The 17,754-nt window shown below is 38.8% G+C and overlaps 1 protein-coding gene across 2 annotated transcripts in view; it reads right to left on the minus strand.

Annotated features, from left to right (window-relative positions):
* Positions 1 to 17,754, minus strand: part of NBAS (NBAS subunit of NRZ tethering complex) — a 345,026-nt gene that overhangs the window by 292,007 nt on the left and 35,265 nt on the right. The window contains exons 10-11 of one of the 2 annotated variants that reach the window (XM_060116918.1): positions 11,407 to 11,545; positions 4,878 to 4,949 (exon numbers count right to left, since the gene is read on the minus strand). In XM_060116918.1, coding sequence (XP_059972901.1) covers positions 4,878 to 4,949; positions 11,407 to 11,545 — 211 coding nt within the window. The remainder of the gene's footprint in view (positions 1 to 4,877; positions 4,950 to 11,406; positions 11,546 to 17,754) is intronic. The other variant, XM_060116919.1, reaches the window with a different exon arrangement.

Genomic DNA, 17,754 nt, shown 5'->3' on the forward strand with positions numbered 1-17,754 from the left:
GGGTAGACAGCATGGGGCATAGGAAGGGGACTTTGCACAGTAAACTGTCTTCTTACATTAGTCATTCATTTATGGCCCTTTTAATTAACTTCACTGTCAATTCTCCTATTTACCTCCTCATCTCAAATCCCTTCCTAAAACTTTTCCAAAGATATCTTCCCTTACTTCATTGATTCTTTTGTGTAGCAATGTAATACTAACAAAATACTACTGAAATTAATAATGTGAACATTATTTTAACTTCTACTTCTCATTTACACTAAACCACTAGCTCAAATGTCCATTTGATCTTGTGTTCATTAAAAACACTAATTAAAGCCTTCTCCTAGTGGAGCAATATTTGGAGTAGGAAATGTGTCTTCCCTCAAACACTGCAAGAAAACTTTTCAACTGTCCTTTCTAAAAGAGAGATTTTTTTTAATGTTAAATATCAGACCTTCGTACTGAGATTAGTTTAAATTGCCTCACTTTCTTCAACTGCCTATCATCTATATAGGAAAATTAAAAATGAGTGATTTCCAATTTCATTATACCTTCCAAATGTACAAGCTATAGTAAAATCAAAGTACTGAATTCTAGTACACACGTTCAAAATGTTCTAAATTACTACATACGCTTAAAGGAAAAAAAAAACTCAGCTCAATCAAAGGTGAATTTGTAAGTACTGCTCTTCCAACACTCAACAATTATTTTCTAAATATTACATATTCAATAATACATAGTACATGCCAGGCACTGTTTTATACTCTGGGGAACCTGCAGTGAAAAAAACAAACATAAACCCCTGCCCTCAAGGTATTCAGTAGGTGTTCTAACCCACTGAAGTTTAGAAGTCTGACCCCAAAGAATAAACAGAAATCTATTTTCAAATCAAAAGAAAGTCATCCTCAAAAGCCTGGTTAACAACCTGAGGGAGGGAACACTGCAAAAGTATGAAGGAAATAAAAAAGCCTTTGGAGAAAAAAAAAGTTTCCAAGCTAATACCCTTCTCAAAAAAATTATTTTTTAATTATAAAACTTTAGTTTATTAAAACTGTGATATATTGCCATGAGAAGAGACATGTACACCAATGAAACAGAAAAGAGAGCAGAGAAACAGAGCTACAATGTACCCTCTGTAAATGTCTGTCCTGACAGACATTATATAAATTATGGTGGCAGTATATAAATTATGGCATTATATAAATTAGTTGGGAAAGAATACAGCACTGAATTAATGGTACCAGCCACACAGAGCATATTATAAATTAGATTCCTACTATATCCAACAAAAAGAAATTCAAAATGGATTGAAAACTTACAGGTGAAAAGCAAAACCATGAAACTTTTAAAGGAAAACATAGAACATCTTTACAATATCAGCATGTGAAAGAACTTCGTAAGACCTCAAAGCCCAAAGCATAAAGGAAAGATTTAAATTTAAACTTTCTGGAGGAAGGAAGGGTGGGGAATTCGGGATTAGCAGAAGCAAACTATTACACATAGGATGGAGAAACAACAAGGTCCTACTGTATAACTATATTCAATATCCTGTGATAAAGCATAATGGCAAAGAATATGAAAAAGAAAAAAAATATACGTATAACTGAGTCACTTTGCTCTACAGCAGAAATTAACACAAGATTGTAAATCAACTATACTTCAATAAAATTTAAAAAATAAATAAAAATAAATTTAAACTTTCTGGTAACAAAAGAAGCTCAAAAGAAAACAAATAATTTTGACTATTCATATACTCTTCAAAAGATAATATATGCCAGACAACCAGCAGTTGATTATTTTGAATCATGTAAATTTGGGGTATACTAAACCACAATTAAAAAGGACCCACAGGGCTTCGCTGGTGGCGCAGTGGTTGAGAGTCTGCCTGCCGATGCAGGGGACGCGGGTTCGTGCCCCAGTCCGGGAAGATCCCACATGCTGCGGAGCGGCTGGGCCCGTGAGCCATGGCCGCTGAGCCTGCGCGTCCAGAGCCTGTGCTCTGCAACGGGAGAGGCCACAACAGTGAGAGGCCCGCGTACTGCAAAAAAAAAAAAAAAAGGACCCACAGACTACTAATTATTGGCTCTATGATTATGGATATAAAGAAATTAACAGATCAGAACAGCAGCCACCACTATCATTTATCATGTGCCTGCAAGGTAGCAATCACTGCCTTAGCTATTTTATATATATTCCCTCTAATACTATCCAATCAGTGTTGCTACTCTATAGTCTGACAAGTGAACAGAACAAAATGAACTGAGTATTAACCATGTGGTTACTATATAGGAAAGCACTTCCTCTTTAAAAAAATAGCAGTAGTTAAGAGATAACACATTTTAAAAGAGAAACAGAATTGCTGCCAAACTTGAGTAGTAAAAAAGATCACTCTTTCTGAGATAATAGGTAATTTTTAACTTGAGCTACTTTTAAGTACAACATATCTTGGCTTCTGCTTCTTCAATTGTCCAACTATGAGTTTAGACAAAAGCCAACAAAAGGTAGTGAAAAAAAGCACTAGATCAAGAGCCAACTCAAGACCAAACCCATCTCTGACACTATCTAGGTAGGTGAGTTTGGGAAAGCCATTTCTCCCGAGGCTTTAATTTCTTCATCAATAAAATAGGCATCATAATGCCATTAATGCAAGCTTCCTCTGAGATCATGCGAAAGGACTTATAAGCTAGAAAGTATTCACAATAATAAGGAATTATTAGATAATCTCTATGAGACCTGTCAGGTCTAAAATGATGGTGCTAAAAATCTATGCCCCATAATTATTTCTGGGCTAGGAACCACTGAGTACAAACAGGATACTCCTATAACATTCAGATATTTACTGAAAGGCCCTGATTTTAGAGTACTACTTTCATAAAGTCTTTTTAAAAAGTCCAAACAGTTAAGGATTCCAGTACCAGGTGCCACAAAGAAAGATCAAAACGTAAGGAAATTAGTTGCTACCTTCTCCCTCCTTCTGTTCAATCATAGAGGATACCAATAAAAACAAGAAAGAGCTGAGTTCCACACAAAAGAATAACCAATAGCAGGAGGCAAGGTAACATGAATCTGGAGTTCCCAGGAGGTAAGAAAGAGTAAAAAGAAGATGGACATTTTATACTGTTTGAACAGAGTTACATTTGCCTATTAATATACCAAATCAACTAATAAACACAGCATTTAATATGTAAAGGATATGGTACAAAGGAAAGTCATGTACCAATATATCAATCCCCAAATAATACTTGTTCTAAACACAATACAATTATGTTGGTCCCAATAAAATAACTACGGAACACAAACAGTTAAGAGACCATGGATCCTGCCCCACAGCAAAGTGGAGCATTCTGCAGTGTTCTCCAACACTTCCGGGACTTTGCACATGCTGCGTCCGGCCTGGAAACAACCAGCCTTCCCCTATCCACCTGAGGAACTCTTACTTCCAAATCAAGTATCACCTCCAGAGTTCAATGGTCCCTCCCTGCACCTCAACGGCGCTTCATATTGTATTACAGGACAGGTTATGAAACGTGTCATATTGTCCTGTTCTACAGCTGCTTCTACATCTGACTCCCGCACTACACTGAGGGCTCCTTGAGGAAGCGCACTGCGTTTTATTCATCTATTTATTCATAGCTCTAACACCACGGCTGGCTCAAAGTGCGTGCTTGCTGACTGACTAAAAGAATAAATAAATGCTGAAACTCCACATAAGTACTTAATTATCATCAAAAGAATTAAAAAATGAACCCTTTAAAATTTGTTAAATATAGTTATTATTTAGATGGAATTAAAGAGAATGGGAAAGGATCCAAAGTAAAGCTCTCATGCACTATTATGGTAACAGAAAGACAACAGAGGCAACACAGTAAATTAGAAAGAACAAAGTACATGGCAGAGACCAAGGCATTTAGTCTTGCTTCTGGTTCTTCACCTGCAAAATGAAGACAAACTGCTTGAAATGACAAAAGAGAATGCTAACTGGAAAACTGTAAACATACAAGGGATTAAAAATGAAAGTGACTTTCCAGACATAAAGAGTCGTGTTATTGCTCAATTCTACAGACAGGATGCCAAACCAACCCAGAAGACATGAATTAGTTGAAGTCAAGGGCAGAGAAATAACTAGAACTCAAAATTTTAAATATATTAAATACAAATGCAGCAAGAGAATACATGTTATATTTCTTACAATTTCCATATTTCTTACAATTTCCCTTAGTTAAGAACTTGAAGGAACGAAAATTAAATTGTTTGATTCCCCCCAAAACAGGAAGGAGTATGATCTGAAGCCCCATGTACGTCAAGACTCTTGTGAGAGCCATGTAGAGGGGATGACTATAAGCATCTCCCTCAGAGAGAGCACCAAAACGTTATCGGTATATTCAGGATGAAACTGCCAAGCATCTCTGAGATGGATCCATGTTCCTCCTATGGAAGAACAAAACAGTGAAGCCCAGGATCAATGTGGCTCATCCTCCTGAAACATCAATAATCTCAGATTTAGGAAGGAATCTTTTTTTATTTTAAAACCAACAAACGTAAGGGATATGCTATGGACAATGATACAAAAATTCACAAGATAAAATAAAAAACTTCAAAGATATACAATGATTCCAGGAGACTTCTTTGGGCTATATCCCCAGATCCAAGAGGACTAGAGTCATTCTTTAATTTTTTTTTCTAATTTTCTTTACTGAGATAAGAATGATATAGACAGTAAAATGCACAAATCTTCAGTGAACAGCTCCATGAATTCTTATTAATGCATACACCCCTGTAATGTATAATTAAGAGCAAATTCAGATGAAAATCTATAATATTCAAGATTCATTCAACTCCGTCCTTAAGGGGACCCTGGCGAAAGTGTTTTGTAAGGTTAAGCCACTTTGCATTACCTGTTCTTGCCCCTGGCGACTGTAAAACTTGCCACCACTTAACATCCTTAATAATCCCAGGGTCTTTGGTACCTACAAAATAGATACACATCATAAAAAAAAAGATCAATGGAAGGCTTCCTCATTGTTTAAAGGCCTTTCATCATGAAATGAAAACTACAGCATATCTAGTATTCTAAGAAATGGTTAAGAAAATCATGAATAAGTATCAGAAATCTTGGTGGGATTTTGTTTTTGTTTGGGAAAAAAAATCCAACAAGTGACAAATCTTACAAAATGTACCCATAATCAAATGTATTTTTAAATACATACGTAACAAGTCTAGTACAATCTATGAAAATTAGAATCTAATGAGTGGCTCTTCTCAAATGAGGCGGGCCCAGGTTACCATTTTATCCTAGCATCACGATGGAGAAGGTCAATACTCCCAACAGAAATTTCATTCATGAAGAAATTGATCCCATACTTGAAAAACACCAGAAAAAAATCACTGAGAAACAAGTATTTGAAATAATAAAACAAGACTATTTTTGTCTCTAGATTTAAGAAATATACTTAAAGCAAGAGGGAGACGTGTATAATTTTTTAGAAATGGAAAATAAGCATTGTTGAAGTTGTAGAGAATTTGGAACACTGGTACATTGCTGGCAGGAACATAAAATGGTACAACCACTGTGGAAAACAGTCTGGTGGTTCTTCAAAAGTTAAACGGAATTATCATATGACCCAGAAATTCCATCCTAAGTATATACCCAAAAGAACTGAAAACAGGTGTTCAAACAAATACCTGTACACACAAATGTTCATAGCAACATTATTCATAATAGCCAAAAAATAGAAACAACTCAAATGTCCACTAACTAACGAATGGATAAACAAAAGGCAGTATATCCATACAATGGAATATTATTCGGTCATAAAAAGGAATGAAGTACTGATGCACACTAACATTTGGATGAACCTCAAAAATGTGTTGCTAAAAGAGAGAAGCCAGACACAGAAGTCTCATATTGTATGATTCCATTCACATGGAATTTTCAAAACAGGTAAATCCATAGAAACAGAAAGCAGACCAGTGATTGCCAGGAGCTGAGGTGAGGGAACAAAAGGGAGTGACTGTTTAATGGGTTTGGTGTTTCCCTCTGGGGTGACGAAAATGTCTTGGACCTAGATAGTGTTGACAGTTGCACAACACTGTGAATGAACTAAATGCCACGGGACTGTACACTTTAAAATACTTAAGGGTCCATTTTATGTTATATGAACTTTACCTTAATTTAAAAGAAAAAGGCAAAGGGCAGGGGCGGTATTCTTAAGCTGAGGTTAAAAACGTTCCTACCAGAACTGCTGAGCAGCTGAAGATATTACGGACGGCCTAGCTCCACATTTCCTCCAAAAACAAGAAAATACAAGAGAAAAATAAATCTGCATGAAAACCACCACACCCTCACTTAACCTGAAGATCAAGGATAACTCAAACTTCAAAATCATTGTAAGCAGGGCTTCCCTGGTGGCACAGTGGTTGAGAGTCCGCCTGCCGATGCAGGGGACACGGGTTGGTGCCCCGGTTCCGGGAGGATTCCACATGCCGCGGAGCGGCTGGGCCCATGAGCCATGGCCGCTGAGCCTGCGCGTCCGGAGCCTGTGCTCCACAGTGAGAGAGGCCACAGCAGTGAGAGGCCCGCGTACCGCAAAAAAAATAAAAAAATAAAAAAATTAAAAAAAATCATTGTAAGTAGAAAGAGAAAAACCACCAAACTCCAGTGTGTCATCTCCACTGCTCTTGCCATCCCCACGCTCCCACCCACACTGACCCAGGCCGACACAGGCTTGTGGTGAGCAAAAGCAGACTGAAAAGACACTGCAGGGTCCAGGAGGACAGAAGCGACAAGCTAGCAAAGGGGACTAAGGTCAATCTAAAACCACTGCCAAAAATTACAGTCTAAGAAAACTTTCCAGAAATGAAAAAAGACCTGAATCTATATATTGAAAGAGTGAACAGGTACCTGGGAAAATTAACCCAGAAAAATCAACTCCGAGAAATATTCCAGGAAGGATACTAGATTTCAAAGATAAAGGAACTCCTCAAGGCCTCCAAACAAAATGGCCAAGTAACATACAAAGAGAAGATAAGTTGACTTGCATCAACTTTTCAAATTCCACATAAAAGCAAAGCAACAATACTGCTGTGTTTTTGTAAAGTTCAATGAAAGAACAGGTAAACCAAAGATTTTACATCCAGATAAGTTTTCCTTCAAATGTCCAGGCTATGAAAAACAATTCTGACACACAAGAACTTAAGGAACTCTTCATCTATGAGCCCTTCTCAAAACATCTATTAGAGAATAATTTCATCCAACCAAGAGGTGACTGGGAAAACTTCAAACAAAGGGACAGTGAACATTTTAAAATACATAAATGAACATCTATGACTAAAGAAACATGATGATGAGGGTTGAAATTATCGTATAAATATTGTGTGTTTTGACAAAATAGAAATAATGCAACTAGAAAAGGGAGGAAAAAGGAGAAGGGGAAAATAAAACCAACTAACTGATTGTTGTATAGGCAATTAATAGGAATTAAAGAATACCAATAAACTGATAAACTGGTAAAATACTGGAGGGCACTGATAACATCAGTAAGACAGTTTCAGTGAAATCATGGAGATAAAGCCCCATTCAAGTGAATTCAAGAGAGAAAAGAAAAGTTAGAAATGGATCAAGTAAGATGACTCTTGAACATGCTGAAGGAAAGGAACAAATGGGCTGGTAGCAGGATTTAGTAGGTTCTAAGTCCCCTAAAACTAAAGAGTTTTTACAGTGGGAAAAATAAATGCATGTTGTTTGCTGATAAACCTAATGGGCAGCAAGATTCATGATCTGGATAAACATCCTTCAATTAGCAAGTGTGAGATCCAGTGGACAAACGGAGGAGCTGGCCTTGGCTGGTGCAAGTACAGCTCATCTGTAATAATAAAAGAAAAGGTACGGAAATTAGGCGCATATGTAGGCAGATGGTAGGATCTTATGAAAATATTCTGATTACTTCTGTTTTCTCAGGGAAACAGGATTTCAAAAACCCTGTGTTCTTTCCAAAACAACATTCTATACTGAAAAGGAAGCAGCATCAATAACAAAAAAGTCAGTTTTGTTCATTTTTTATACATTTTTTCCAAAATTTCCACCTTAATAATACAAATAGATAATAATTAACACTGTAGAACATTTTATTGTTTATCAACGGCCTTCACATATATTACCTCATTTGATCCTGGCAAGAGCCTTAAGACACCAGTGGTAAGTGCTGAGCTAGAATTCCAATCCCAACCTTCTGACTCCTGAGCCGGGCTCCTTCCTTCCCCCCAGTGACTGAACTCTCCCCTGGTATATGCTATAGCTTCTTGCCCTTATTTGTGGGCACAGCTGTACCTTCAGTACAGTAAACCCCTTGAGGGCTGCTATCTGTATGTTCTGATACCTACATCGGTGATTTGATGTTGAACAAATGAATAAATAAAACTATCTCCTCTAGATGACACGGACATTAATTTGGAAACTTTGCTCAAGGCATATATGGAATTTTGCATAGCCTCTTTTACAATCCAGCAGCCTTGTGAGAGATGAGAATATATGTGTCAGCAGCATTTTTCGGTCGATATCCACCCAAAAACAATAGCAGCCTTAAACAAACAATAAGAGGTTCGATGCAAACAATATCTGCCACCTGACAAGAGGAACTAATCTTACAGTTTCAAATTACTTTGAGGTAGGGGAAGGCTACACAGAATGATTGTGAGTTTAGCTGCAAGATACATTAAAAAGGCACTAACATAATTAAGGTACACTTGCAGCATTTCAAGAAGTTTATCATACGGTGAAGCACTCAATTTGCAATTCAGTACTTCCCCCCACTTATTTTGTCACTGCACAAGCAATTTTCTTTTAAGAGACTCCAATATTGAAGCTTCAGGCCAGAGAGGGAAGGACCATACCTAGCAGAGCAGATTCCAATACTTCAGTAAGGAGCAAAGTGAAAACACAGAGAATTTAAAGAAGCCACGGTGGAAAAAGGTTTCATAGTATGTGACAGTCCTCCGTGCCTTCCCCTGTCCCAGACTCTGTCACAAATATACTTGATTACACCATATTGAAATGGCCCTTCACAGTTTGCCTACTTTCTCTCGCCTTATATCCTCCATACTTACCATTTCTCTTTTTTTCCCTCAACCTTTAACTTTGACAAATTTCCTAGCTACTGAAAAGTTGAAATGATTATACAATACCAGTATACCTTTTACCTGAGTTCACCAATTATTAACATTTAGCCATATTTGCTTTATCTGTGTGTATGTATACTTTTTTAAAAATTGTTTTTTGACTGAACCATTTAAAAATAAGCTACAGGGACTTCCCTGGCGGTCCAGTGGTTAGTACTCGGTGCTTTCACTGCTGAGGGCATGGGTTCAATCACTGGTTGGGGAACTAAGATCCCGCAAGCCACGTGGCGCAGCCAAAAATAAAATTAAAAAATAAAAAAATAAGCTGCAGACATCACACTCAGACAGAGTCAAGAGATAACATTGTTCAAACTCTTTTCAGGATCTGCCCTGATACATCTCACATATAAAATGACAAGCTGGGTGTGAAAGCGGAGAGAGGAACATGACTAAATTATAACAAATATGAAATAACATGTCCAACTGCTAACTCACTCTTTTTAAAAAAATAAATTATGGGGTAATCATCACAGCATAAATTTGACAATGCCAATGAGATGTATGTAATTTCACATGGGGAGTGAGGAGCGTGCTAAACAGGAGATACAAAATCCGGTTCCACCCCTGCTGCCCTATTTTTAGTTGTTAGGATCTCCCAGGGCCTTAGGCTCCTCATCTGTGAAATGTGGCTAATAACACTCAAACTGGACTCCTTGCAGGATCCTGCAGAGAGAATAAATGGGTGCTAGAGTGAGTAGAGGGACCGTGAATGGAAGAAAGAGCACACGACACAGTACTGTATAAACCGACGTACGAATATAAACTGTTTTAAGGTCTGGTGCCATATTGAACCAGTAAGTTGACCTAATTTAAAAAAAAAAAAAAAAAACCCTACTATTTTGTTGGGTTAAATTCACAATCACATATTTCAGCATATGCTAAAAACTAAAGAAAATAATTAACGGAAGCTTACTATGATTGCTAAAGATTTCTTTTCAAAAGTACTTCTTCACTAGTTCTTCAACATGAAAACGTTTAACCATTGTTTTACAGGATTATTTTGAAATCAGTATATTTGGAGGCAGAAATAATGGAACAAATACATTCACAGGAATAACTAGCATAGCACGTTCACTTACACCATGTTTCACCTTAATTTCTTGGTTTCTTCCCTCATTAGAAAAATACTGTATCTGAGTGCCCACCAGATATCAGGCTAAGCACAGGGTACGTAATTATGATCATGCAGTTTATATAAAAAAAGCCAAGATATATATTATCACAGAGGGGCCAATATGGTAGAAACAATTAATATTCACTAATATCTAGTTTTTCTTGCCTTTCTGGACACACAGAAAGCTACTTCCCAGGCCCCTTGAAGGGAGGAGGGGCCACATGATGAGTTTCAGTAAATGAACTGCGAGCAGAAGTGATGCCAGTTCTGGTGTAAGACAGTTAAAAAGTCCCACCTTTTAGTCCTCTCCTCCCCCTCCTAAGGCCATAAACTGAGACAGTGGGCCCTCAGGAGGTCACCAGCCTCCACATATCCTTTAGTCATCACTTGGAACAAGCTGTTTAGGGTAGTCATGATATCAACAGCAGGCTTTGCCACAAATAAGGAACACACTTTCATGGGGTAACCCACAGAAATGTCAGGATTTTTCATTTGTTTGTTTATGTGGCTGTTTTTATTATCACAACAGAGCCTAGCCTATACTGACTATTACAGCATAAAGGAGTGATGGACAGAAAACAGAAACTCAATTAAAGAATGGATAAATGAATGGCTGGATGAACAGTACTGATCAATCTGGAACAAAATGGAAGAAGGAAGGCAGTTACGAACTTGAACAGGGGGACTCATGTCAGCGTCTGTACCCCCATTCTGCCACTCGCTAGTGGGGTGACCCAGCTAAATCTCACTTTCCTCATCAACAGACTGGAGCTACTAACAATACCTACCTCAAAGGGTTACTGAGAATTAAATGAGCTACTACACATAACAGCACTCAGAACAGCAGCCGGCACATCGAAAGGGACTTAATAAATGTTCATGTCTAAATAAGCAAACTCAAGTAATGGGATTACGCTTAGGTTGTTTTTCTGATATCTGCAAATATTGTTACTAAAAATGAGACCCAAGTTAAATAAAACATGCTTTAGGTAAATTTGATATTTGAAAGAAGTCCTAAAATTTCACTTGCATTAGGTTACTTTCTTCATTTAAGGCAAATTGTTTCCTTCTCCGTATCTTACAAAGGGCTTATCTAAGACCTATTAGCAAAGTGAAATACCACAAGGAAGACTTACTGCAGTGACCCTGTCTCCACCATGAGTAACTGGCTTATAATAAGGTGATCCTGAAAGAACTCTCCAGGCAGAGAGTCCACAGCTAGCAGCTTTTGGTAGGCCCACTTCAGCAGTTTCACATCCACCGACCAGTAAAAGTCTAAAAAAGAGAAAGATAAAAAGAATTGATAAATTACAAATAGGAACAAGACAACATCAAAACAAAGAAAGCAGAAACCTTCACAAGGAAAACTGAAATAAAATTAGTATATACTAATCCTAGAAGGTAAATATTTTAGAGGAAACAACCAATAGAAAACCAGATGGGTTTTCAACTAGAATTTCACCTTCATTTACACATTCAAACATCTGAAACTCAGATGAGAACTTAGAAATGAGGAAAAAAATGTTTTCAGGTTGGCCACTGAATATCTAAGGAACTATATCAACACCAATAAACTTTAATAAACAGATATGTCACCTCACATAGACACATATGTACTAGTTACAGCAGTGCATCGGAAGCAATGAGGGCACAATTACAGATGCTAGAAAGAAATGATAGCTGGGATTGCTGTGGATGGGACACTGATAACTATACTGAAATAAGACTGTATATTATGACTGGTTCACTTTTCTGTTTGTTATACTTCATTGCAACTAGAGGCCAGTTACCAACAGGACAAGCAGTCTAACAAGTACTAAAAGTTAAAAGACTATGTGACCACTACACAAACTAAGCTGATTAATAATGGAACCCAACAGTCATGATTTTTAAAGTTAAGCCATGTTTAGTAAATCTGGCAGGGAACGTGTAAGACATCATAATCACCTATAGAAGAAAGAAAAATGTTTGAAAGTAGAACTTCTGATATATTAAAGGAAAACACTTGCTGTCCCCAATAACAATAAGGCAATGGAGTAACAGAAGAGAGAAGCCACATCCTTCTTAATGTCTCAATTTTTTAAAAAGGCCCTCCCTACAGGCAGGAAACTCCCTGATGCTTAAGAAAAAGAACAGGTTTCTCTGGTCATGTCCACACAACGCTCCCCCCTACACAATCTACCACTATCCCAAATGACAGAAAACAACATCAGGCTCCCTTTACATCAAAACGTACCTGATATCTACCATCACCAGGCCCCCACTGTGTCAAAAAAAGGATGCACTTCCTCACACAACAAATTAGTGCTTATCTTTTTCTAGACCATGCTCATAGATAAATCAAAACTTTAAAAATTTTAGTTTCTGCATATAAATCAAAAGGAAGAAGGAAATGACACTTCCTAAGACTCCTCAGAGTTGGCATATCAAAAGACTGACTTGGTTTTATCGTTATGTTAACCAATGATAACTCTTAAATTTTCTATAATTCTAAGTACCTCATGAGGTAACACCATGAGTTATTCAATATAGCCCACTGAGACCATCAGTAGGAGGGTATGCACAAGGGCAGTCAGACAGAGCTCTACATGTTAGTGCAGAAAGCAACACCTGTCCTCTGTTAATTCTGCTTACCTTGTGGGGCAAGCAGAATAATGGCCCCCAAAGATGCCCATGTCTTAACCTCTAGAACCTGTGAACATATTGCATCACGTGGATTTAAGGTTGCTAAGCAAATGACCTTAAAACGGGGAGATTATCCTGGATTTTCCAGGTGACCCAAATAACCACAAAAGTCCTTAAAAGCACAAGAGGGAAGCAGGAGAGTCAGTGTCACAGTGATGTGATGTGAGAAAAAGATTCGCCCAGTCACTGCTGGTTTTGAGGATAGAAGGGGCCAAGGAAGCTGGGCTGCTCTAGAAGCTGGCAAACGTAACAAGACAGATTGTCCCCCTGAGCCTCCAGCGAGGACACAGGCCTGCTGACACCTTGATCTTAGTTCAGTGAGACCCACTGCAGACTTCTCACCTCCAGAAATGTAACATAAATTTATTTTAAGCCCCTAAATTTGTGGTAATCTGTTAGAGCAACCACAGAAAACTAACACACATCTTGTCATTTCCCAGCCCCGGAATTCAGACAGCCTGTCAGTCTCTAATTCCACCAACTGCCCTCTTCTCATTTGACCACCTTCCTTTCTTTTTTTTCTTCACTCTTAATGAGATATAACTGACATACAGCACTGTATAAACTTAAGGTATACAGCATAATGATCTCTTTTTCTGTCAGTCTGTTTTTGAAGCACAAGTGACCTACAACACCATGTTAGTTCCTATTCTGAACTAAGCTAACAACAATTAAAAAAAACAACAATAATAATTTTTTTAAATCTCATCTCTACATATACTCTCAGATGTAAAACTTTCAAAACTGCGTAAAACCCTTCTAGGTTTAGCCATAGAGCTTAGCCCAACTCAAAGTCTCAACATTCATAAAGTAATGTAAATGTGCTTCATTCGCAAACACAACTTGAGCCTTCAATCAAAGCCTTTTTCCTACTGCTTTTATATATATAGTCTAACAAGTTTCCATCACAGCAAATCATAAGCAACAAAGTTTGAGAAGATGCTTGAAGCAACCCGCTGGGCTATTTCTACCCTCCTCCAGTCCTCAGAGCTAACACATAATTAACCCTGTTCACCAGGGCAAAAGAGATTTTGGTCCAAAGTCAAGGTAGGAGTACGAGTATTACTTGCCTATAGCAACCATTCTGCTCAAACGATTTTTACACCAAAACAATTTCAAAAAAAATAAGTAGACCGAATGCAGATAAAATCATATCATTCCTCTGGCTCTAACTACCAATTTGAAAAAAATACAGTTGAAAAAAGAAAAATACTTCAAACAACACTTCAAAGATGCAATCTAAACAATGGGAAATCTAAATGTAAAATAGATAGCTAGTGGGAAACAGCTGCATAGCACAGGGAGATCAGCTCAGTGCTCTGTGACGACCTAGAGGGATGGGATAAGGAGGGTGGGAGGGAGACGCCAAGAGGGAGGGGATATGGGGATATATGTATGCATATGGCTGATTCACATTATTATATGGCAGAAACTAACACAACATTGTAAAGCAACTATACTCCAATGAAAATGTTAAAAATAAATAAATAAATAAATAAATAAAAATAAACAATGGGAAATCTAAAAAGTCTACACAGTAGAAAACTACAGAATAAATGACCTGGCTTCTTCCAAACACACACACACACACACACACACACACACACACTCCCTCTCCCTCTCTCTCTCTCTGTAAGAGTGAGAGAAGAGGAGAGAATGGAGAGCAGATCAATGAATTAAAAGAGAACACAGTCTGGATATTTGAAGATATGGACAAATTATTGTTAATTATCTTTATATATGACAATGGTTTCATGTTTATGTTTTTTTAGAGTCCTTAGTTTTTAGAAATACACACTGAAATATTCAGATGAAATACTACGCTGTCCAGAATTTACTTCATGATATTCTAGGCACAGGAGGGTGGAGGCTCGGCTGAGGCCATAGATGAGATGAGGCTGGCCACAGTCGACTGTTAAACTGAGTGGCAGGCACAAGGGAGTCAGTATATTCTGTGAACATGCTTCAAATTTTCCATAAGGAACTTTTTTTTCAAAAGTCAGTTTGTTAGGAAAAACTCCTCTGAATAAATAGAAACAAAACAGGTAATTCTGAATATCTACATTTCTGAATATAGTCACAGTACTTTTTCAAACGGGAAACATGTGATTCTCATAAAACATATCTTTAAAAACCAGTAGCCTATTGTTATAATAAAAATAAAACACTATTTGAGAATTCAACAAATCTCTAAAGGGCCAGGATAAAGCAGATCCTGATAATGAAATAATTTTTCTCTACTCAGTGTACAACATTGACCATGTATAAATAAATATATATTTTTTATAGTAACCATATAATTCTTTTCTCAAAGGGTTGAGCATTACCATTTAGTTTGCACTACTATGTCATGGAGAGGACAGATGTCATATTTAATTTTCAGATTTTAAAATATATGTATAAAACTTTATGTTGGGGCCTCCCTGGTGGCGCAAGTGGTTGAGAGTCCGCCTGCCGATGCAGGGGATACGGGTTCGTGCCCCGGTCTGGGAGGATCCCGTGTGCCGCGGAGCGGCTGGGCCCGTGAGCCATGGCCGCTGAGCCTGCGCGTCCGGAGCCTGCGCGTCCGGAGCCTGTGCTCCGCAGCGGGGGAGGCCACAACAGTGAGAGGCCCGCATACCGCAAAAAAAAAAAAAAAAAAAAACTTTATGTTGCCTGACTATGGAAGGAGAGCTAACTGAGATTTCAGATTTCTTATCTCCTGCTCTTGATACTAGAAGACACTTCCTCCCTATGAATTCTGATAAACATGGCCGTGAATAGATCAAATTGGTTACAACAAGATAAGCTCGATTAAAAATAAAAGAGATTCAGGCTTCCCTGGTGGCGCAGTGGTTGAGAGTCTGCCTGCCGATGCAGGGGACACGGGTTTGTGCCCCGGTCTGGGAAGATCCCACATGCTGCAGAGCGGCTGGGCCCATGAGCCATGGCGGCTGAGCCTGCGCATCCGGAGCCTGTGCTTCACAACGGGAGAGGCCAGAACAGTGAGAGGCCTGCATACCGCAAAAAAAAATAAAAATAAAAGAGATTCTATTTTTAGTTTTTTGAGATCCAGCAATCCCACCACTGGGCATACACCCTAAGAAAACCATAATTCAAAGAGACGTGTACCAAAATGTTCATTGCAGCTCTATTTACAATAGCCAGGAGATGGAAACAACCTAAGTGTCCATCGACAGATGAATGGATAAAGAAGATGTGACACATATATACAATGGAATATTACTCAGCCATAGAAAGAAACGAAATTGAGTTATTTGTAGTGAGGTGGATGGACCTAGAGTCTGTCATACAGAGTGAAGTCAGAAAGAGAAAAACAAGTACCGAAGGCTAACACATATATATGGAATCTAAAAAAAACAAAAAACAAAAAAAAACTGGTACTTGATGAACCTAGTGGCAGGGCAGGAATAAAGACACAGACATAGAGAATGGACTTGAGGACACAGGGCGGGGAGGGGGAAGCTGGGGCAAAGTGAGAGTAGCATGGACATATACACACTACCGAACGTAAAATAGCTAGTGGGAAGCAGCCGCATAGCACAGGGAGATCAGCTCAGTGCCTTGTGTCCACCTAGAGGGGTGGGATAGGGAGAGTGGGAGGGACACTCAAGAGGGAGGGATATGGGGATATATGTATGCATATGGCTGATTCACTTTGTTGTACAACAGAAACTAACACAGTATTGTGAAGCAATTATCCTCTAATAAAGATGTATTAAAAGATAAATAAAAATAAAAGAGATTCAGTAACTGCTTCCAAACAGCCTTTCCTCCATTCATGCCAGACTGAAGAGTAAGTGGCAGGAAGGCAGAATGATAGAACTAATCGTGTATTGCTCCCACCAGATGCTATGGCAGCTTTGGGACACTGATGCTCCAGCTCCAAGACCGTGCATGTGTTCACCCATGCAGACAGGCATGTGTGTGCTTACTTGTGTTTAAAGGGAGGCGGCACTGAGATGCGTTCATCAACATATTCACAAAACGGGTAACCAGCAGCCATTCTGTGCCAGGCAACGTGCAGGGCACTGAGTATACAGAGATGAACAAGGTCTGCTCCCTGCATTCAGAAAGCTCACTCGCTCATTAAGGGCACATAAAAAGAAAGAACAGCTGAGAGCCTAGAATTAAGTGGTGCAAAGATAACAGCCATATATGGAGATAACCCAGTCCACATCTACTGAAGGGTTATCTTCAGTTATACGTGCCAAGGGGTATCAATCCCACTTCAAGATGTTAATTTGGTCCATTACTTTATTGATTCATAGGACTCAATGTTGACCAGGGCTCAGCTACAAGTGATTTAGGAAAACAAAAGCAGGTTGGCAGTGATGCCTGGCCTAGTAAACCTTCTTCATCATGATCACAGTGTTAGAACAGGCTTCCTGGGCAACTCCAGCCAAAGTGAAGTAACACCATGTAACTAAACTGAAAACAGTCAGTGGAAATGAGAGAAGTCTGAGGCCCAGCACCATATATGCAATAAATGTCTCCTGAGTGAGTGAGTGCATTTAAAGCTCCAACTTTCTCCTGAAGTAGCACAGAGAGAAACATGTTACAGACCCCCCTCTTCCCCCTGCCCGTCCTCATCCTTGCTAGGTTTCAGCAGTAAGATATGAGAAGATGAGTCAGGGAGAAGAACAGGGTCCTGGTAACAGGGGTGGGGAGTCACAGTGATAAAGAGGGCAGCAGTGGGCTTCCCTCGTGGTTGAGAGTCCGCCTGCCGATGCAGGGGACATGGGTTTGTGCCCCGGTCCGGGAAGATCCCACATGCCACGGAGCGGCTGGGCCGTGAG

This window comes from Mesoplodon densirostris, chromosome 14 (genome assembly GCF_025265405.1).
Source record: "Mesoplodon densirostris isolate mMesDen1 chromosome 14, mMesDen1 primary haplotype, whole genome shotgun sequence".
Classification (NCBI taxonomy): Eukaryota; Metazoa; Chordata; class Mammalia; order Artiodactyla; family Ziphiidae; genus Mesoplodon; species Mesoplodon densirostris.